The 21,612-nt window shown below is 37.7% G+C and overlaps 2 protein-coding genes across 4 annotated transcripts in view; one reads left to right on the top strand and one right to left on the bottom strand.

The window, feature by feature from the left end:
- PLAAT1 (phospholipase A and acyltransferase 1) overlaps positions 1-21,612 on the top strand; it is a 717,153-nt gene that overhangs the window by 390,760 nt on the left and 304,781 nt on the right. The gene's annotated exons all lie outside the window — the stretch shown is intronic.
- The window catches only part of LOC128656360 (probable cation-transporting ATPase 13A5), a 252,554-nt gene that overhangs the window by 53,786 nt on the left and 177,156 nt on the right, over positions 1-21,612 (bottom strand). Inside the window, exon 22 of the mRNA XM_053710220.1 lies at positions 8,490-8,599. Coding sequence (XP_053566195.1) covers positions 8,490-8,599 — 110 coding nt within the window. The remainder of the gene's footprint in view (positions 1-8,489; positions 8,600-21,612) is intronic.

Genomic DNA, 21,612 nt, shown 5'->3' with positions numbered 1-21,612 from the left:
TAAGGTCTCTTCCAAGATCACTGACTAAGAAGAATATTTCGATTAGTTGTAATGTTGCAGCTTTTTATTCAAATATTAAACATGACATTGGTTTAAGAAAAGTAAATTACTTTTTAGAGCAAGATATGTACATGCCTGAGAAACAGAGAAACTTTATTCTTGAATCTATTAATTTTGTGTTAAAACACAATTATTTTATATATCAGGATACATTTTTTTTTGCAGACTTGTGGAACGGCCATGGGGACAACATTTGCCCCAAGCTTTGCTAATTTATTTATGGGTTATTACTATGGCTGTTTCATAGATGACCTTCTTTTTATATGGAGTGGGACTAAAGAAGAGGCCATAAGCTTCATACAGTTTCTAAATAATAATACCTTTGGGATCTCTTGGCTGATCGGAACAGCCAATAGAATGCAAGTTCAATACGATTGGCTGATTGGATCAGCCAATCGGATTGAACTTCAATCTGATTGGCTGATTGCATCAGCCAATCAGATTTTTTTCTACCTTAATTCTGATTGGCTGATAGAATTCTATCAGCCAATTGGAATTGAAAGGACGCCATCTTGGATGACGTCCCTTAAAGGAACCTTCATTCGTCGTTAGTCCATCGGGGAAGGAGGATGTTCTGCGTCGACGGATGAAGATGGATCCGGAAGAAAGAAGATAGAAGATGCCGCTTGGAAGAAGACATCGCCCGGATGGAAGACCTCTTCTTAGCCGCTTGGATCAAGACTTCGCCTGGATGGAGGACCTCTTCTTTGCCGCTTGGATCAAGACTTATACCGGATGGAGGACATCTTCTTGCTCCGCTTGGATGAAGAATTCGGCTCGGCTGGGTGAAGACGACTCAAGGTAGGGAGATCTTCAGGGGGTTAGTGATAGTTTTTTTTAAGGGGGGTTTGGGTGGGTTAGAGTAGGGGTATGTGGGTGGTGGGTTGTAATGTTGGGGGGGTATTGCATTTTTATTTTCATGCAAAAGAGCTGATACTTTGGGGCAATGCCCCACAAAAAGCCCTTTTAAGGGCTGGTAAAAGAGCTGGTTACTTTGGTAGTTTAGAATAGGGTAGGACATTTTTTTATTTTGGGGGGCTTTTTTATTTTATTAGGGGGCTTAGATTAGGTGTAATTAGTTTAAACTTCTTGTAATTCTTTTTTCTTTTTTGTAATTTAGTGGGGTTTTTTTGTATTATAGAATAGTTTATTTTATTGTATTTTAATTTAGCTAATTGTAGGTAATTTATTTAATTAATTTATTGATAGTGTAGTGTTAGGTGTATTTGTAACTTAGGTTAGGATTTATTTTACAGGTAATTTTGTACTTATTTTAACTAGGTAGATATTAAATAGTTATTAACTATTTAATAGCTATTGTACCTAGTTAAAATAAATACAAAGTTGCCTGTAAAATAAATATAAATCCTAAAATAGCTACAATGTAATTATTATTTATATTATAGCTATATTAGGGTTTATTTGATAGGTAAGTATTTAGTTTTAAATAGGAATAATTTAGTTAATTTTAGGAATATTATTTCGTTTATTTTAAATTATATTTATGTTAGGGGGTGTTAGGGTTAGGGTTAGACTTAGGTTTAGGGGTTAATAACTTTATTATAGTAGCGGCGACGGTGAGGGCGGGTTAATAATTGTAGGTAGGTGGCGGCGATGTTAAGGAGGGCAGATTAGGGGTTAATACTATTTATTCTAGTGTTTGCGAGGCGGGAGTGCAGCGGTTTTGGGGTTAATACATTTATTATAGTGGCGGCGAGGTCCGGTCGGCAGTTTAGGGTTTAATAAGTGTAGGTAAGGTAGCGGCGACGTTGGGGGTGGCAGATTAGGGGGTAATAAATATAATATAGGGATCAGCGATGTTAGGGGCAGCAGATTAGGGGTTCATAGGGATAATGTAGGTGGCGGCGGTGTCCGGAGCGGCAGATTAGGGGTTAATAATATAATGTAGGTGTCAGCGATAGCGGGAGCGGCAGATTAGGGGTTAATAAGTGTAAGGTTAGGGGTGTTTAGACTCGGGGTTCATGTTAGGGTGTTAGGTGCAGACTTAGAAAGTGTTTCCCCATAGGAAACAATGGGGCTGCGTTTGGAGCTGAACGCTGCTTTTTTGCAGGTGTTAGGTTTTTTTTCAGCCAGCTCAGCCCCATTGTTTTCTATAGGGATATCATGCACGAGCACGTTTTCCCAACTTACCGCTACCGTAGGCAACGCTGGTATTGAGGGTTGAAGTGGAGCTAAATTAGGCTCAATGCACCCTTTTTTGAGTCTAACGCAGCCCCTCAGACAACTCTAAATACCAGCGTTGTTAGAAAGGTGCGTTGGGAAAAAAAGCAGCGTTAGCTACGCGGGTCTTTACCGACAAAACTCTATATCTAGCAGTAAGAATCCTCTTTCCTGAGGGGTTGAATGAAAATATTGATTTGGCTGCTTTTCAATAGATCCTCTTTTTTTTATACATTTAGAGTTATACATGGGAATGCACTTAGAGCATCCAATATTTATGCACATTTGTGGCCATTTAAATATTAAGAAATATTTTAATATAAGAGTTTAGTATTGTTAGAACTACTGCCACACTACTCTGAATGCACCTGATCCTGTTTGATCTCAGAAGCTAAGCAGGGTCAGGCCCGGCCATTACCTGGATGAGGGGGAATTGTGAATTCTCCATACATTCTATATGCATGCACATATCCTATATAGTATGTATTTATATTTTAGGAGCTTTGTGTTTTTAGAAGGCCTTTGCATTAAACATATTGTTTAGGCACTTTATCTATTACATATCTGTTACATTAATTATTTTAATAGGATGTTTGAGATTTTTTATTTTAGGTGATGTTCTGTGTTTATAATATATGTGTGTGTATATATGTTTTGTGTGACTGCAATTTGAGCCCAATCAAGTTATATATGCATGGCAGCAGAATGCTTTTTGAGTGCAATTTGCCAGATTTGTGTATTGTTCACAATCAGGATTGTTACAGCTAAACACGGTTATACTATAACACTGCACTATTTTGCTGTCATGCTTATGAATTTGGGAGGTATAGTTTCATGGCAAACATCTCTATTAATTAATATATATGCACTATATAATAAACCCCAATAGATTAAGGATAACAGGGGGTTAATGGATAGTGAACCTTAGAGGAGATTAATCACCAGTTTTCCTCTGCTCACATAGCAGTAGCCTATATATTATTAAGGTCATATGCACATGATTCTTCCATTTCATTGGATAATTTTTAAACATTGTATGTTAAAGGGACATGAAACCCAATTTTTTTCTTTCGTGATTTAGAAAGAGTATGTCATTTTAAACAACTTTCTAATTTACTTCTATTATCTAATTTGCTTCATTCTCTTGATATCACTTGCTGAAAAGCATATCTAGATATGCTCAGTAGCTGCTGATTGGTTGCTGTACATAGAGGCCTTGTGTGATTGGCTCACACATGTGCATTGCTATTTCTTCAACAAAGGATATCTAAAGAATTGAGCAAATTAGATAATAGAAGTAAATTGGAAAATTGTTTAAAATTGCATGCCCTATTTGAATCATGAAAGTTTAATTTTGACTAGACTGTCCCTTTAAATGCAATATACAGTATATGATGTGATGTTCATTTATTTTATTCACTGCCTGAGGAAAAAGTGCCATAAGCACTTTGAAACACGTTGCAGATTATATATTAAAGTTTTAAATATATATTTTTTTCAATAAATAGTCCTCTATGCATAGAGGTTATTTAGTTTTTTATCTAAAACTGTGAGTGTTTTTTTACTTTTATTTTAACTGTGGATCTGGTACCTGTTTGTCTGAGTGAGCTAGCTGGTGGGCTCATATTAACCCAGCTTGTTTGACTTGCACTGCAATATAGTGCACCACTTTTGTGAGTATATTCTTTGGAGGGTCTCTGTGATTTTTCTCTATTTTGTAGTAATTTCATGCACTTCCCCCTCCCTACTTGCATTTTATTTTGCAGTAACCATTGGTATATCCACAATCTGGAGTGAGCCAGTTGGTGGGCTCTGATCTAGGGTTACCACCTCAGCTATGTTTTCCTGGACATGTATGAGTTACACATGCTGCAGGGTGTGCAGGGAGGAACATGCATTGTGTTTCTGGACAGCACTATTCATATTCCTCCCTGCACACCCTGCAGCATGTGTAGCTTATACGTGTTCTGTATTTTAAGGGACGGATGGCAACCCTGCTCTGATCTATCCAGCCTGCCTGACTTGCACTGCCACATAGTAAGTATCACTCTGTAGAGTGATGTATTGGTACAATTTCCAACAATTGTTGTGATCTTCTGCACTATTGGAGCACCGTTTCTGTTTTTTTCATATTTGCAGTTTCTCCACTTTGTTCCAAGAAGAGCTGATCCTGGTGTATCTCTCCTTAAGCATTGACGGAAGCCTCTAGAGGGCGCCTTTGTCCTGAGGGACCATCTTTGATGGACTTTATTTGGTGTGTAGAGATAAACATATATTTTGATGAATGATACAAGAAGTAGGCAAGAGACAATTTTTTAGAATGTTTATCAGTAGGAATTGTTCTAAAGGCAATATAGAATTTTATAGCTTAACAAGTGACCTGCTTAAGCTCAATCCAAAATACTACTGTAAAATGTAGCTGTTTTTAAATAAACAGTTAACCAACAGTTATGACCTTGTCATATAAAAAAAATGTGTTCTGTGTCATGAAACAAATTTTCAATATATTTTCATTATTTATTTTGCCCTTTTCAATTAATTTAGCTTTTAACCCCTTAATGACCGGACCATTTTTCAGTTTTCTTACCCTTTATGACAATGGCTATTTTTACATTTCTGCAGTGTTTGTGTTTAGCTGTAATTTCCCTCTTACTCATTTACTGTACCCACACATATTATATACCGTTTTTCTCGCCATTAAATGGACTTTCTAAAGATACCATTTTTTTCATCACATCTTATAATTTAATATAAAAAATATATAAAATATGAGGAAAAAATGGAAAAAAACACACTTTTTCTAACTTTGACCTCCAAAATCTGTTACACATCTACAACCACCAAAAAATACCCATGCTAAATAGTTTCTAAATTTTGTCCTGAGTTTAGATATACCCAATGTTTACATGTTGTTTGCTTTTTTTGCAAGTTATAGGGCAATAAGTACAAGTAGCACTTTGCTATTTCCAAACCACTTTTTTTCAAAATTAGCGCTAGTTACATTGGGACACTGATATCTGTCCGGAATCCCTGAATATCCCTTGACATGTATATATTTTTTTTTAGAAGACAACCCAAAGTATTGATTTAGGCCCATTTTGGTATATTTCATGCCACCATTTCACTGCCAAATGCGAGCAAATAAAAAAAATTGTTCACTTTTTCACAAATTTTGTCACAAACTTTAGGTTTCTCACTGAAATTATTTACAAACAGTTTGTGCAATTATGGCACAAATGGTTGTAAATGCTTCTCTGGGATCCCCTTTGTTCAGAAATAGCAGACATATATGGCTTTGGCGTTGCTTTTTGGTAATTAGAAGGCCGCTAAATGCAGCTGCGCACCACACGTGTATTATGCCCAGCAGTGAAGGGGTTAATTAGGGATCTTGTAGGGACCTTGAAGGGTTAATTTTAGCTTTAGTGTAGTGTAGTAGACAACCCAAAGTATTGATCTAGGCCCATTTTGGTATATTTCATGCCACCATTTCACCGCCAAATGCGAGCAAATAAAAAAAAAAGTGACATTTTTCACAATTTTAGGTTTCTCACTTAAATTATTTACAAACAGCTTGTGCAATTATGGCACAAATGGTTGTAAATGCTTCTCTGGGATCTCCTTTGTTCATAAATAGCAGACATATATGGCTTTGGCGTTGCTTTTTGGCAATTAGGAGGCCGCTAAATGCTGCTGCGCACCACACTTGTATTAAGCCCAGCAGTGAAGGGGTTAATTAGGTAGCTTGTAGAGAGCTTGCAGGGTTAATTTTAGCTTTAGTGTAGAGATTAGCCTCCCACCTGACACATCCCACCCCCTGATCCCTCCCAGACAGCTCTCTTCCCTCCCCCACCCCACAATTGTCCCCGCCATCTTAAGTACTGGCAGAAAGTCTGCCAGTACTAAAATAAAAGGTGTTTTTTTTTTTGTTTTTTGTTTTTTTTAATTATTCAGCTGTGATGGACCCCTGCCTTAACCCCCAACCTCCCTGATCCCCCCAAACACCTCTCTAACCCTCCCCACCTACCTAATTGCCACCATCTTGGGTACTGGCAGCTGTCTGCCAGTACCCAGTTTTCCCCAAAAAATAAAGTGTTTTTGTTTTATTTTTAAATGTTTTATTTTTATTTTTTCTGTAGTGTAGCTGCCCCAACCCCCCCCCCCCAGATCCAGATCCAGATCCTGATCCTGATATTATTTAAAAAATGCTAGTTTGCTGCCCCCCTCCCTCTTACCAAAATTCATTGGTGGCAGTGCCAGTGATTGCTGCGCGCGCGCACACACACGCGCGCGTGCACGCAGCCCCCCGCACGCTCCCGGCATCCGGCGTGCACAATGCACTTGAAGGAACCGGATGCCGGGTAGCGATGGGCCGCCCACCCTCCTCCCTGTAAGCTCCCACCCACCAACGAACGGCTCCATCGCTACCGGTGCAGAGAGGGCCACAGAGTGGCTCTCTCTGCATCGGATGCTTTCTAAAGGGTATTGCAGGATGCCTCAATATCGAGGCATCACTGCAATACCCTGAGAGCTGCTGGAAGCGATTGCGATCGCTTCCAGCACTCTCTAAGACAACTGACGTACCAGGTACGTCCATTGTCACTAACTGCAAGTTTTTGCAGGACGTACCTGGTACGTCAGTTGTCATTAAGGGGTTAAAGGGACATGAAACCCAATTTTTTTTATTTCATGATTCAGATAGAACAAACGATTTTAAGCAACTTTCCAATTCACTACTATTATAAAATTTTCTTTGTTCTCTTGGCATCTTTATTTGAAAAAGCAGGAATATAAGCTTAGGAGTCGGCCCATTTTTGGTTCAGCATTTGGGTAGTGCTTGCTGATTGGTGGCTAAAGTGACTGTTTGGGGGTTACGCTGATGTTGATTTTCAGTATGCACAATACAATTTGTGAGAACATTTAAGTGAGCTACATTTTGGGCAAGTAATGTGCTCCTAAATGAGCAAATAACATAAATAACCATTACATACGGTGATGGATTTCACTATATATTAAATGCCAAATTGTATTGTTTGTGAAAATAATATAACATGTGAAAACAACTTTTAGAAAATATATATATATATATTTTTTTTAAAAAATGTTTATAACGTGCATTATTATTATTTTCATTTATTTGTATAGCGCCACCACATTCCGTAGCGAAGTATTATGTGTACAGACTCGTTTCCATAGAGATGTAAAAATTTGAGCTGTAAGCTACCGAAGTTGCAGACGGCTAAAAGTAGTTTACAGCTCCATTTTTAGTACAAGTTTCCTTTGAAATATTTTATGCAGTGGTGCAGTCACTCTTTTTGTGTTGATGTTAATATGTTAACACTTCCATCTGAAGTCAGATTTCTCGAAAATCGCACCATAACAAGTTATTTGCTATGGTAACCTCATCTTACACTATACAATTTACATTTAACGTCTGCACTCCTTATCTGTGATCAACTCTAAAGAGGAACAAAAACAAAGATACACTTTTATAACTCATATATAACTATAAGCAAATTTGTTTTTTTAATTATAATTACATTTTCTATTAATAATATAAGTATTAGTTATTGCTGCCCTAGGCAGAGATCTAGTTTAGATTTTGTAGATATATGCTTGCATAATCTCTTATATGTAAATACATATTGATATTTCCCTAGGAAAATAAGTGCAACTGTTCCTATACATGGGAAAACAATTAATATTAAAAAACAAATTGTATTGAATTTTTTTTTTCTACATTGAAACACTTCCATTATTTGCACGTTTTAAAATTTCAATGGTAACCAGGCTTAAAAAAGCAATTTTTTTCTCTTTTACACCTAGTTTAGCTGGGTGTAATTTTTTTTCAATGTATCGACAGCCTCCAAAAGTTTATTAACGGTTTGCGCTTTTATTGGAAACCTGGTGTAAATTAGCCGTTAACAGCTTCTAATAATTTCTATGGGATGCGAAAATATTTTCGGGAGCTAGACCCTGATATTGTGGTATAACGCACTATCTGAAGCAGTCGATGGTGCTTCCTACAGTATAGTTATTGTTTGCAACCTCGCACAAACCAAATCCCGGCTCAATGCAAACGAGCCCAGAGAGGGAACACATACTACTGGCAGACAAGCTGTATGTAGGTTTTGGATATCGGTTTCATATTTGCTCTTTAGAAAAAAACAAATCCTCTCAGCTGACCTTTAGTGTGTTAATGAGCTGAACATTTCCTCTGCTATGTGCTAAATTAATACAAAATAACTTACTTGAGTAACTTTGGCACACACTGAATGTTTTGAATTTTGGAAGTAAAAGGTGAAGCCACAGATGCTTCCAGTTCTGAAAGTGCAATTCCTGCATGAGCCATTTTGAGAGCCTGCAAAAGCCAATAAATTCAGTATTACTAATAATTTTATGTGTATTAAATGTATCTAGTTTATATTGTTCTGGAGATAAATGCTCTAGAATTGTAAGCAACATTGCATGTGAGGTGTGAACGACTTGCCTAACCAAACATCATAAGTGCACAATGTTGCCTTCCACCAATTTATATGGATCACTCCGATTTACTCCTACAGCTCCTCCTCCCAGCGTCAATCTACACTTTTTTTATTCAGTTTCTTCATCCTGACAATTCATTTTTTGGTCTTTAGGCGGTGAAGTCAGGGATCCGTAGGCAAAAAGCAGCACATGTTCAATTGATCCAAGGGGTGTGCTGTGTAATGAGTTGTCCGCCTAAAGGCCAGAAAATCAATTGTCAGGATAAGGAAACTTCATTGAACAAAAAAAGTAACACTTATTTAGAAGAAAGAAAAATATGAATGAAAGTGGGGTTGGATTTATATCATAGTTACACTGATATGTCCCTTAACGATCAAGTTTACCATAATTTTAATGATGACATAGGTAAAGGGACATAAAAGTCAAAATTATATTTTCATGATTCAGATAGAGTATGTAATTTAAATGCACTTTTCAATTCACTTCCATTATCAAATGTACTTCACCCATTTAGTATCATTTGTTGAAAAGCATATGTACATATCCTCAACAGCAGCAATGCACTACTGGGAGATAACTGGTGATTGGTGACCACACACATGTTTCCTGTCATTTGCTCAATAGATGTTCAGCTAGATCTGAGTAGTGCACCGGAGATTACTTTAACCATGTGTTTATTCCCTTTGCAGGTATTAAACACCTAGTTATATACAAGCAACAGTGCAACAGTAAATTCTCTAACACAGTAATATTATTATTATAATGATTTTTAGCACTTTTATGTACCTTTAAAAGCATTAATTTTAAGCTACTCTATTATTAAAAAAGATATATATTTAAGGGTTTTGCTTAAAGTGATGTGCTGGTTCAGACCACAGTAAGACTGAAATACTAGGGGTCGATCCGATAAAAATCGTCGCCCGCAAAAGTCGGCGACGCCAATATTTGCGCGGGTTTGGTATCCTATATACGGCGTAACCTAGAAGTTACGTGCGTATATTTCTGCCGTCGCCCGTAGTTTTTTGGGCCATAGGCAGGTATACCAAACCCGCGCAATTTGGTATCCAATATAGAGCGTAAGGACTTACGTGGCGAAAATGGAGAAATCTTACTCCATTTTCACCTCGCCACAAAAAGCAGCCGTAAGAAGCCTTACGCTGACTATTGGAGCCCCGTAACTCCCTAAACTGGCTGCTAAAATAAACCTAACACCTAACGCATGCGCAATGTCTATCTCCCTGTCAACCGCGATCTTCTAAAATAAACCTAACACCTAACGCATGCGCAATGTCTATCTCTCTGTCACCCGCGATCTGCTAAAATAAACCTAACACCTAACGCATGCGCAATGTCTATCTCCCTGTCAACCGCGATCCCCCGCCGCAATCCCTAATAAAGTATTTAACCCCTAAACCGCCGCCATCTACATAAACTAACCCCCTACTGTGAGCCCCTAAAACCGCCACCATCTAACTGATCTATCCCCTAATGTGAACCCCTAAAACCACCACCATCTAACTGATCTATCCCCTAATGTGAACCCCTTACACCGCCGCCATCTATATTAAAATTATTAACCCCTATTTTAATCTACCTACCCCGCCGCCAGCTATATTATCTATATTAACCCTAAGTATATTATAGTTAATATAGTTATTACATTATATATATTAACTATATTAACCCTAATTATATTAGGGTTAATATAGTTAATATAGTTACTATAGTATTTATATAAACTATATTAACTCTATCTAACCCTAACACCCCTAACTAAATTCTTATTAAATAAATCTAATTCATATTATAAACTAAAATATTCCTATTTAAATCTAAATACTTACCTATAAAATAAACCCTAAGATAGCTACAATGTAATTAATAATTACATTATAGCTATGTTAGGGTTTATATTTATTTTACAGGTAAATTGTTAATTATTTTAACTAGGTATAATAGCTATTAAATAGTTATTAACTATTTAATAGCTTCCTAGTTAAAATAATTACCCAATTACCTGTAAAATAAATCCTAACCTAAGTTACAAATACACCTACACTATCAATAAATTAAATAAACTACAAATATCTATCTAAAAATACAATTAAATAAACTAAACTAAATTACAAAAAAAACAAACACTAAATTACAAAAAATAAAAAAAAGATTACAAGATTTTTAAGCTAATTACACCTATTCTAAGCCCCCTAATAAAATAATAAAGCCCCCCAAAATAAAAAAATTCCCTACCCTATTCTAAATTAAAACAAGTTCAAAGCTCTTTTACCTTACCAGCCCTTAAAAGGGCCTTTTGTGGGGGCATGCCCCAAAGAAAACTGCTCTTTTGCCTGAAAAAAAAACCACAATACCACCCCCCAACATTACAACCCACCACCCACATACCCCTAATCTAACCCAAACCCCCTTAAATAAACCTAACACTACCCCCCCTGAAGATCTCCCTACCTTGTATTCACCCCGCCGGGCAGAACTCCTCATCCGATCCGGGCGATGTGTTCCAGCAAGCGGCAGTGAAGTCTTCTTCCATCCGGGCGATGTCTTGAAGCAAGCGGCTGAGAGTCTTCTTCCATCGGCGACGTCTTCAAGCAAATCGGCATCTTCAATCTTCTTACTTCGCTCCTCCGCTGCGGAGCATCCTTCCGGCACGACGACTTCCCGACCAATGAGGTTCCTTTAAATGACGTCATCCAAGATGGCGTCCGTCGAATTCCGATTGGCTGATAGGATTCTATCAGCCAATCGGAATTAAGGTAGAAAAATCTGATTGGCTGATTGAATCAGCCAATCAGATTCAAGTTCAATCCGATTGGCTGAACCAATCAGCCAATCAGATTGAACTTGAATCTGATTGGCTGATTCAATCAGCCAATTAGATTTTTCTACCTTAATTCCGATTGGCTGATAGAATCCTATCAGCCAATCGGAATTCGACGGACGCCATCTTGGATGACGTCATTTAAAGGAACCTCATTCGTCGGGAAGTCGTCGTGCCGGAAGGATGCTCCGCGGCGGAGGAGCGAACAAAGAAGATTGAAGATGCCGATTTGCTTGAAGACGTCGCCGATGGAAGAAGACTCTCTGCCGCTTGCTTCAAGACATCGCCTGGATGGAAGAAGACTTCACTGCCGCTTGCTGGAACACATCGCCCGGATCGGATGAGGAGTTCTGCCCGGCGGGGTGAATACAAGGTAGGGAGATCTTCAGGGGGGGTAGTGTTAGGTTTATTTAAGGGGGGTTTGGGTTAGATTAGGGGTATGTGGGTGGTGGGTTGTAATGTTGGGGGGTGGTATTGTGTTTTTTTTTGCAGGCAAAAGAGCAGTTTTCTTTGGGGCATGCCCCCACAAAAGGCCCTTTTAAGGGCTGGTAAGGTAAAAGAGCGTTGAACTTGTTTTAATTTAGAATAGGGTAGGGAATTTTTTTATTTTGGGGGGCTTTATTATTTTATTAGGGGGCTTAGAATAGGTGTAATTAGCTTAAAAATCTTGTAATCTTTTTTTTATTTTTTGTAATTTAGTGTTTGTTTTTTTTTGTAATTTAGTTTAGTTTATTTAATTGTATTTTTAGATAGATATTTGTAGTTTATTTAATTTATTGATAGTGTAGGTGTATTTGTAACTTAGGTTAGGATTTATTTTACAGGTAATTGGGTAATTATTTTAACTAGGTAGCTATTAAATAGTTAATAACTATTTAATAGCTATTATACCTAGTTAAAATAATTAACAATTTACCTGTAAAATAAATATAAACCCTAACATAACTATAATGTAATTATTAATTACATTGTAGCTATCTTAGGGTTTATTTTATAGGTAATTATTTAGATTTAAATAGGAATATTTTAATTAATAATATTAATATTAGATTTATTTTAATAAGAGTTTAGTTAGGGATGTTAGAGTTAGATAGGGTTATTATACTTAATATATATATAATATAATAACGATATTAACTATATTAACCCTAATATAATTAGGGCTAATATAGTTAATATATATAATATAATAACTATATTAACTATATTAACCCTAATATAATTAGGGTTAATATAGTTAATATAGCTGGCGGCGGTGTAGGGGGATTAGATTAGGGGTTAATACATTTATTATAGGTGGCCGCAGTGTAGGGGGATGTAGATTGTAGGCAAAAGAGCAGTTTACTTTGTGACAAAGCCCCGCCAGAAGCCCTTTTAAGGGCTGGCAAAAGAGCTGTTACTTTGGGGCATGCCCCACAAAAAGCCCTTTTAAGGGCTGGCAAAAGAGCTGTTACTTTGGGGCAATGCCACGCAAAAAGCCCTTTTCAGGGCTATTTGTAGGGTTAGACTTAGGTTTAGTGGTAGGGATAGTTTAGTATTTAAGGGGTTAAATAATTTAATATAGATGGCGGCGGGGTAGGGGGATTAGATTAGGGGTTAGTAATTTTAAAATAGCGGCGGGGTAGGGGCTCACTTTAGGGGGTAGGTAAGGTAGATGGCGGCGGTGTTAGGGGCTCACTTTAGGGGATTATAGATTTAATATAGCTGGCGGCGGTTTAGGGGTTAATAACTTTATTAGGTAGCGGCGGGCTCCGGGAGCGGCGGTTTAGGGGTTAGTACATATTTTATTGTTAGGATAGTGAGGGGGGATAGCGGATAGAGGGTTAGACGTGTCGGGCTATGTTAGGGAGGCGTGTTAGACGTGTCGGGCTATGTTAGGGAGGCGTGTTAGACGTGTCAGGCTATGTTAGGGAGGCGTGTTAGACAGTGCGGGTGTTTTAGACTTTAGTCAGGTTTTGTAGGCGCCGGCAGTTGTGTAAAAAGGAGTAAAAAAAAGCATACAAAAAGGGGAACTGGAAAAAAATAATGTGCTTTAATACAAAAAAATCATAACCACCAAAAAAAGGGTGGGTCTCATGGACACTTGCCACTATGGCGCCCATTTAACAAGCTCCGTAGTTAGTTTCTGGGCATGTGTTTCTGGCGAGCCTTCAGACTCACCAGAAACAGCAGTTATGAAGCAGCGGTCACAAAGACCGCTGCTCCATAACCTGTCCACCTGCTATGAGCAGGCGGACAGACATCGCCGGAAATCAACCCGATCGAGTACGATCGGGTTGATTGACACCTCCCTGCTGGCAGCCCATTGCAGGGGGCGGCGTTGCACCAGCAGCTCTTGTGAGCTGCTGGTGCAATGCTGAATATGGAGAGCGTATTGCTCTTCACATTCAGCGAGGTCTGGCGGACCTGATCCGCACTGTCGGATCAGGTCCAGCTGACTTTGTTAAATAGCGGCCTATGAAAGAAATTAATTTATCAGGTAAGTTCTTACATAAATTATGTTTTCTTTTATGTAAGTGGCAAGAGTCCATGAGCTAGTGACGTATGGGATATAATACCAAAGATGTGGAAATCCACAGAGTCACTAGAGAGGGAGGGATAAATGAAAAACAGCTATTTCCACTGAAAAAAAAATCCAAATAATAAAGTTTTCTTAACTTTAAAAAAACTCATAGGCAAAAGAATCAAACAAACAGCTGCCTGAAGAACTTTTCTACCAAAGACTGCTTCTGAAGAAGCAAATACATAAAAATGGTAACATTTAGTAAATGTATGCAAAGAAGACCAAGTTGCTGCTTTGCAATCTGATCAACTGAAGCTCCATTCCTGAAAACCCAAGATATAGCGGATAATCTAGTAGAATGAGCTGGAATACACTGAGGCGAATACTGTTCCTCCTCCAAATTAGCTTCGAAAATTAAAAGCTCCGACCAAGATGCCAAAGATGCAACCAGAAAAAATAGCAAATAGACTAGAAGTCTTACTGAAATCTAAGTAGTTACAACATAATATTGCAAAATTCTTACCACATTCAAAGAATGTAAAGACCCCTTAGGAGTATTCCTAGGGATAGGACACAAAGAAGAAACAATAATCTTTCCATTAATGTTGTTAAAAATTCACAACCTAATATAAAAAAATGTAAGACATATCTTGCAAAACAGCTTATCTTGATGGAAATTAGATAAGGACACTCACAAGAGAGAACAGACAATTCAGAAACTCTTCTAGCAGAAGAGAAAACCAAAGAAATAACACTTTCCAAGAAAGTAGACAAATAACCATAGAATGCATAGGCTCCAAAGGAAAAACCTGCAAAAACTTAAAAACCAAAATCGAGACTCCAGGGAGGAGAAATTGATTTAATAACAGGCTTGATACGAAACAAACCCGGAACCAAACAGTGAAAATCAGGAAGCTGAACAATCTGTTTATGAAATAAGACAAAAAAAACAGAGATTTGTACTTTCAAAGGATTTACATACAAAAACCTGAATCCAGATCAGCTTGAAGAAATTGTAAAATCCTAGGAATTCAAAAGAATGCCAAGAATAATCTTGAGTGGAACACCATGAAATATAGGATTTCCAAACCCTAAATTAAAATTTAATTGAAACAGATTTATAAACCTGTATCAAAGAGAAAAAATAACTGAGCTATAAAAACTTCTATGAATAAAAACTAACGGCTAGATTTAGAGTTTTGTCGGTAACGACCCGCGTATCTAACGCTGGCTTTTTTCTGGCCGCACCTTTAAAATAACTCTGGTATTGAGAGTCCACAGAATGGCTGCGTTAGGCTAAAAAAAAGGAGCGTAGAGCATATTTAACGCAACTTCAACTCTCGATACCAGAGTTGCTTACGGACGCGGCCAGCCTCAAACGATTCCCCCATAGGAAACAATGGGGCTGTTTGAGCTGAAAAAAAACCTAACACCTGCAAAAAAGCCGCGTTCAGCTACTAACGCAGCCCCATTGTTTCCTATGGGAAACACTTCCTACGTCTGCACCTAACACCCTAACATGTACCCCGAGTCTAAACACCCCTAACCTTACACTTATTAACCCCTATTCTGCCGCCCCCGCTATCGCTGACCCCTGTATATTATTTTTAACCCCTAATCTGCCGCTCCGTAAATCGCTGCTACTTACATTATCCCTATGTACCCCTAATCTGCTGCCCCTAACACCGCCGACCCCTATATTATATTTATTAACCCCTAATCTGCCCCCACAACGTCGCCTCCACCTGCCTACACTTATTAACCCCTAATCTGCCGAGCGGACCGCACCGCTATTATTATAAAGTTATTAACCCCTAATCCGCCTCACTAACCCTATAATAAATAGTATTAACCCCTAATCTGCCCTCCCTAACATCGCCGACACCTATCTTCAATTATTAACCCCTAATCTGCCGACTGGAGCTCACCGCTATTGTAATAAATGTATTAACCCCTAAAGCTAAGTCTAACACTAACACCCCCCTAAGTTAAATATAATTTTAATCTAACGAAATTAATTAACTCTTATTAAATAAATTATTCCTATTTAAAGTTAAATACTTACCTGTAAAATAAATCCTAATATAGCTACAATATAAATTATAATTATATTATAGCTATTTTAGGATTTATATTTATTTTACAGGTAACTTTGTATTTATTTTAACCAGGTACAATAGCTATTAAATAGTTAAGAACTATTTAATAGCTAAAATAGTTAAAATAATTACAAATTTACCTGTAAAATAAATCCTAACCTAAGTTACAATTAAACCTAACACTACACTATCAATAAATTAATTAAATAAAATACCTATAATTATCTACAATTAAACCTAACACTACACTATTAATAAATAAATTAAATACAATTCCTACAAATAAATACAATGAATTAAACTAACTAAAGTACAAAAAATAAAAAAGAACTAAGTTACAAAAAATAAAAAAATATTTACAAACATTAGAAATATATTACAACAATTTTAAACTAATTACACCTACTCTAAGCCCCATAATAAAATAACAAAGCCCCCCCCCCCAAAAAAAAATGCCCTACCCTATTCTAAATTACTAAAGTTTAAAGCTCTTTTACCTTACCAGCCCTGAACAGGGCCCTTTTCAGGGCATCCCCAAGAAGTTCAACTCTTTTGCCTGTAAAAAAAAAACATACAATACCCCCCCCCAACATTACAACCCACCACCCACATACCCCTAATCTAACCCAAACCCCCCTTAAATAAACCTAACACTAAGCCCCTGAAGATCTCCCTACCTTGAGTCGTCTTCACCCAGCTGAGCCAAATTCTTCAACCAAGCAGAGCAAGAAGAGGTCCTCCATCCGGTAGAAGTCTTCATCCAAGCGGGGCAGAAGAGGTCTTCCATCCGATTGAAGTCTTCATCCAAGAGGCATCTTCTATCGTCATCCATCCGGAGCGGAGCGGCAGCATCCTGAAGACCTCCGACGCGGAACATCCATCCTGGCCGACGACTGAACGACGAATGACGGTTCCTTTAAATGATGGAACAGCCAATAGAATGCCAGCTCAATCTGATTGGCTGATTGGATCAGCCAATCGGATTGAACTTGATTCTGATTGGCTGATTCCATCAGCCAATCAGAATATTCCTACCTTAATTCCGATTGGCTGATAGAATCCTATCAGCCAATCGGAATTCGAGGGACGCCATCTTGGATGATGTCATTTAAAGGAACCATCATTCGTCGTTCAGTCGTCGGCCAGGATGGATGTTCCGCGTCGGAGGTCTTCAGGATGCTGCCGCTCCGCTCCGGATGGATGACGATAGAAGATGCCTCTTGGATGAAGACTTCAATCGGATGGAAGACCTCTTCTGCCCCGCTTGGATGAAGACTTCTACCGGATGGAGGACCTCTTCTTGCTCCGCTTGGATGAAGAATTTGGCTCGGCTGGGTGAAGATGACTCAAGGTAGGGAGATCTTCAGGGGCTTAGTGTTAGGTTTATTTAAGGGGGGTTTGGGTTAGATTGGGGGTATGTGGGTGGTGAGTTTTAATGTTGGGGGGGGTATTGTATGTTTTTTTTTACAGGCAAAAGAGCTGAACTTCTTGGGGCATGCCCCGCAAAGGGCCCTGTTCAGGGCTGGTAAGGTAAAAGAGCTTTGAACTTTAGTAATTTAGAATAGGGTAGGACATTTTTTTATTTTGGGGGTCTTTGTTATTTTATTAGGGGGCTTAGAGTAGGTGTAATTAGTTTAAAATTGTTGTAATATATTTCTAATGTTTGTAAATATTTTTTTATTTTTTGTAACTTAGTTCTTTTTTATTTTTTGTACTTTAGTTAGTTTATTTCATTGTATTTATTTGTAGGAATTGTATTTAATTTATTTATTGATAGTGTAGTGTTAGGTTTAATTGTAGATAATTATAGGTATTTTATTTAATTTAGTTATTGATAGTGTAGTGTTAGGTTTAATTGTAACTTAGGTTAGGATTTATTTTACAGGTAAATTTGTAATTATTTTAACTATTTTAGCTATTAAATAGTTATTAACTATTTAATAGCTATTGTACCTGGTTAAAATAAATACAAAGTTACCTGTAAAATAAATATTAATCCTAAAATAGCTATAATATCATTATAATTTATATTGTAGCTATATTAGGATTTATTTTACAGGTAAGTATTTAGCTTTAAATAGGAATAATTTATTTAATAAGAGTTAATTAATTTCGTTAGATTAAAATTATATTTAAATTAGGGGGGTGTTAGTGTTAGGGTTAGACTTAGCTTTAGGGGTTAATACATTTATTAGAATAGCGGTGAGCTCCAGTCGGCAGATTAGGGGTTAATAATTGAAGTTAGGTGTCGGCGATGTTAGGGAGGGCAGATTAGGGGTTAATACGATTTATTATAGGGTTAGTGAGGCGGATTAGGGGTTAATAACTTTATTATAGTAGCGGTGCGGTCCGCTCGGCAGATTAGGGGTTAATAAGTGTAGGCAGGTGGAGGCGACGTTGAGGGGGGCAGATTAGGGGTTAATAAATATAATATAGCGGTCGGCGGTGTTAGGGGCAGCAGATTAGGGGTACATAGCTATAATGTAGGTGGCGGCTCTTTGCGGTCGGCAGATTAGGGGTTAATTATTGTAGGTAGCTGGCTGCGACGTTGTGTGGGGCAGGTTAGGGGTTAATAAATATAATATATATTGGTCGGCGGTGTTAGGGGCAGCAGATTAGGGGTACATAAGTATAACGTAGGTGGCGGTCGGCAGATTAGGGGTTAAAAAAATTTAATCGAGTGTCTGCGATGTGGGGGGGCCTCGGTTTAGGGGTACATAGGTAGTTTATGGGTGTTAGTGTACTTTAGAGCACAGTAGTTAAGAGCTTTATGAACCGGCGTTAGCCCAGAAAGCTCTTAACTACTGACTTTTTTCTGCGGCTGGAGTTTTGTCGTTAGATTTCTAACGCTCACTTCAGACACGACTCTAAATACCGGAGTTAGAAAGATCCCATTGAAAAGATAGGATACGCAATTGACGTAAGGGGATCTGCGGTATGGAAAAGTCGCGGCTGAAAAGTGAGCGTTAGACCCTTTTTTGAATGACTCCAAATACCGGCGGTAGCCTAAAACCAGCGTTAGGAGCCTCTAACGCTGGTTTTCACGGCTACCGCCAAACTCCAAATCTAGGCCTAAGTGTTCAAATTCCATGCCTTCAAATTTAGAAATTTGAGATCCTATGAAAAACTGGTCTTGAGACAAAAAAGGTATGGTCTTATAAAAAGAGACCAAAGCTGCCAGCTGGACATGCAGACAAAGTCCGCCTACCAAAACCTGAAAAGCCATGCTGGTGCTATCAGAATACATAAGATTGTTCCATTATGATCTTGGATATCACTCTTTGGAAGAAAAACCAGAGACGGAAAAAAGAAAGCAGGTTGAGAAAACAGAGAAGTGCTAAAACATTCATTTCCGCCTGAAAATCACCAAACCTGGAAAGGTATCTGAAAATTCCTGTTCAGGTGAGAGGCCAACAGATCTATTTCTAGAAGACCCCAAATCTGTACAAGTTGAAATAAACACATATGGATGGAGAAACCACTTCCCGGATAAATAAAATAATGGCTGAAATAATCCGGTTCCCAATTGTCTACACCTGAGAGATGAATCACAGAGTCTTGACAGGAGTTGGATTCTGCCCAAGAAAATGTCAAAGATACTTCTTTCATCGCTAAAGGACTGCAAGTCCCCCTTGATGATTGACATATGCCACTGACTGTGACATTGTCTGACTGAAAACAAAAGTAAAGTTCTCTCTTCAAATAGAGGCCAAGCCTGAAGAGCTTTAAAAATAGCACAGAGTTCTAAATATTGATTGGAAACCTCGCCTTTTGAGGATTTCAAACCATTTGTGCTGTCAGAGATCCCCAGACAGCTCCCCAACCTGAAAGACTTGCATCTGTTGTGATCACAATCCAGGAAGAACAAACAAATGAGGCCCTTTCAAACAATAAGGTGATGGTTAAACCACCAAATCAGAGAAAGCTGAGTATTGGGATTAAAGTATATCAACTGTGATAACTGAGTATAATCCCTGCACCACTGGTGCAACATGCAAAAGCTGTAGAGGTTTCATATGAAAATGAGCAAAGAAGATTGTGTCCTATGCAGCGATCATAAGACCTAAAACTTTCATGCACATAATCACTGAAAAGAATTATAGAGACTGAAGGTTTAGACAAGCTAAGACCAATTTCATTCATCTCTTGTCTGTTAAAGAAAGAGTCATGGAAACTGAATCTATCTTGGAAACCTAAAAAGGTGACCTTGTCTGAAGAATCAAGAAACTCTTAGGTAAATCGATCCTCCAACCATATACTTGAAGAAACAACATTAGTTGTTTAGTGTGAGATTCAGCTAAAAGAAAAAACTGAACTAGTACCAAGACATTGTCCAAAAACACTGCAATTCCTTACCCTCTGATTACAGAAAGAAGAACACCAAGAACTTTAGAGAAAGATCTTGGTGCTGATGCTAGGCCAAATGGAAAAGCAACAAATTGGTAATGATAGTCTAGAAAAAAGAATCTCAGAAAAAAATAGTGGTCTGAATGAATTGAAAAGTGAAAATAAGCAACCTGTAAGTATTTAGTGGACAATAAATAACCTTACTAAACAAAAGGTAGAATAGTCCTTATAGTCACCATCTTGAAAGTTGGGACTCTTAGAAAATGATTTAAAGTTTTCAAAAAAATCTTCCCTCTTAGGGACAATGGATAGATTGAAAATATATATCCAATCCCTGTTCCTGCTGAGGAACTGGTACAATCACCCCTGAAAACTCTAGTTCTGAAACACATTTCAGAAAAGCCTAAACCTTTACAGAGTTTGTTGCAATATGAGAGAGAGAATCTTCCCAAGGAAGGTCTCATTCTAAAATCTATTTGAAACCCTTGAGCAACAATATTCTATTGATTTTGGACTGGACCTGTCCAAATGTCTTGAAATAACGTAATCTGCCCCCTCTCCACACCAGAAGAACTGGTTTGAGGGTTGTACTTACATGCAGACAAAAGTTAAATTTGGTTTCTTAAAGGGCTTGGAATTATTCCAATTCGGAGATAGCCTCTAATTAGAGCCAGAAGCCTTAGGGGAATGATAGGTTTTCTGTTCTCTATTCTGAGGAAAGGAATGAAAACAAACGAGAGCTTCAAATTCCCCCCTAAATTACTTATCTAAGGGCAGAAAAAACTCCCTTATCCCCAGATATAATGGAGATAATATAATCCAATTGAGAACCAAACAAATTATTACCCTGAAAATATAGAGATAATAATTTTATATTTAGTCACCATGTCAGAATTTCAAGAATCAACCATAAAGTTCTTCTAAATAGAATAGCTAAAAACATAGATTTGACATTAATCTTAAATTACATCAAATACAGTATCATAAATAAAATGATTCACATAATGAAGCAAAAAACAATGTTATCTACTTCAGAATCTGGTAACTGCTACACTGACTGTCCAATCAGAAAGTTGAAGCAGTAGCAACATCATCCTAAGAAT

This window comes from Bombina bombina, chromosome 4, assembly GCF_027579735.1.
Source record: "Bombina bombina isolate aBomBom1 chromosome 4, aBomBom1.pri, whole genome shotgun sequence".
Lineage (NCBI taxonomy): Eukaryota > Metazoa > Chordata > Amphibia > Anura > Bombinatoridae > Bombina > Bombina bombina.
This window is presented reverse-complemented; position numbering and strand designations above follow the sequence as displayed.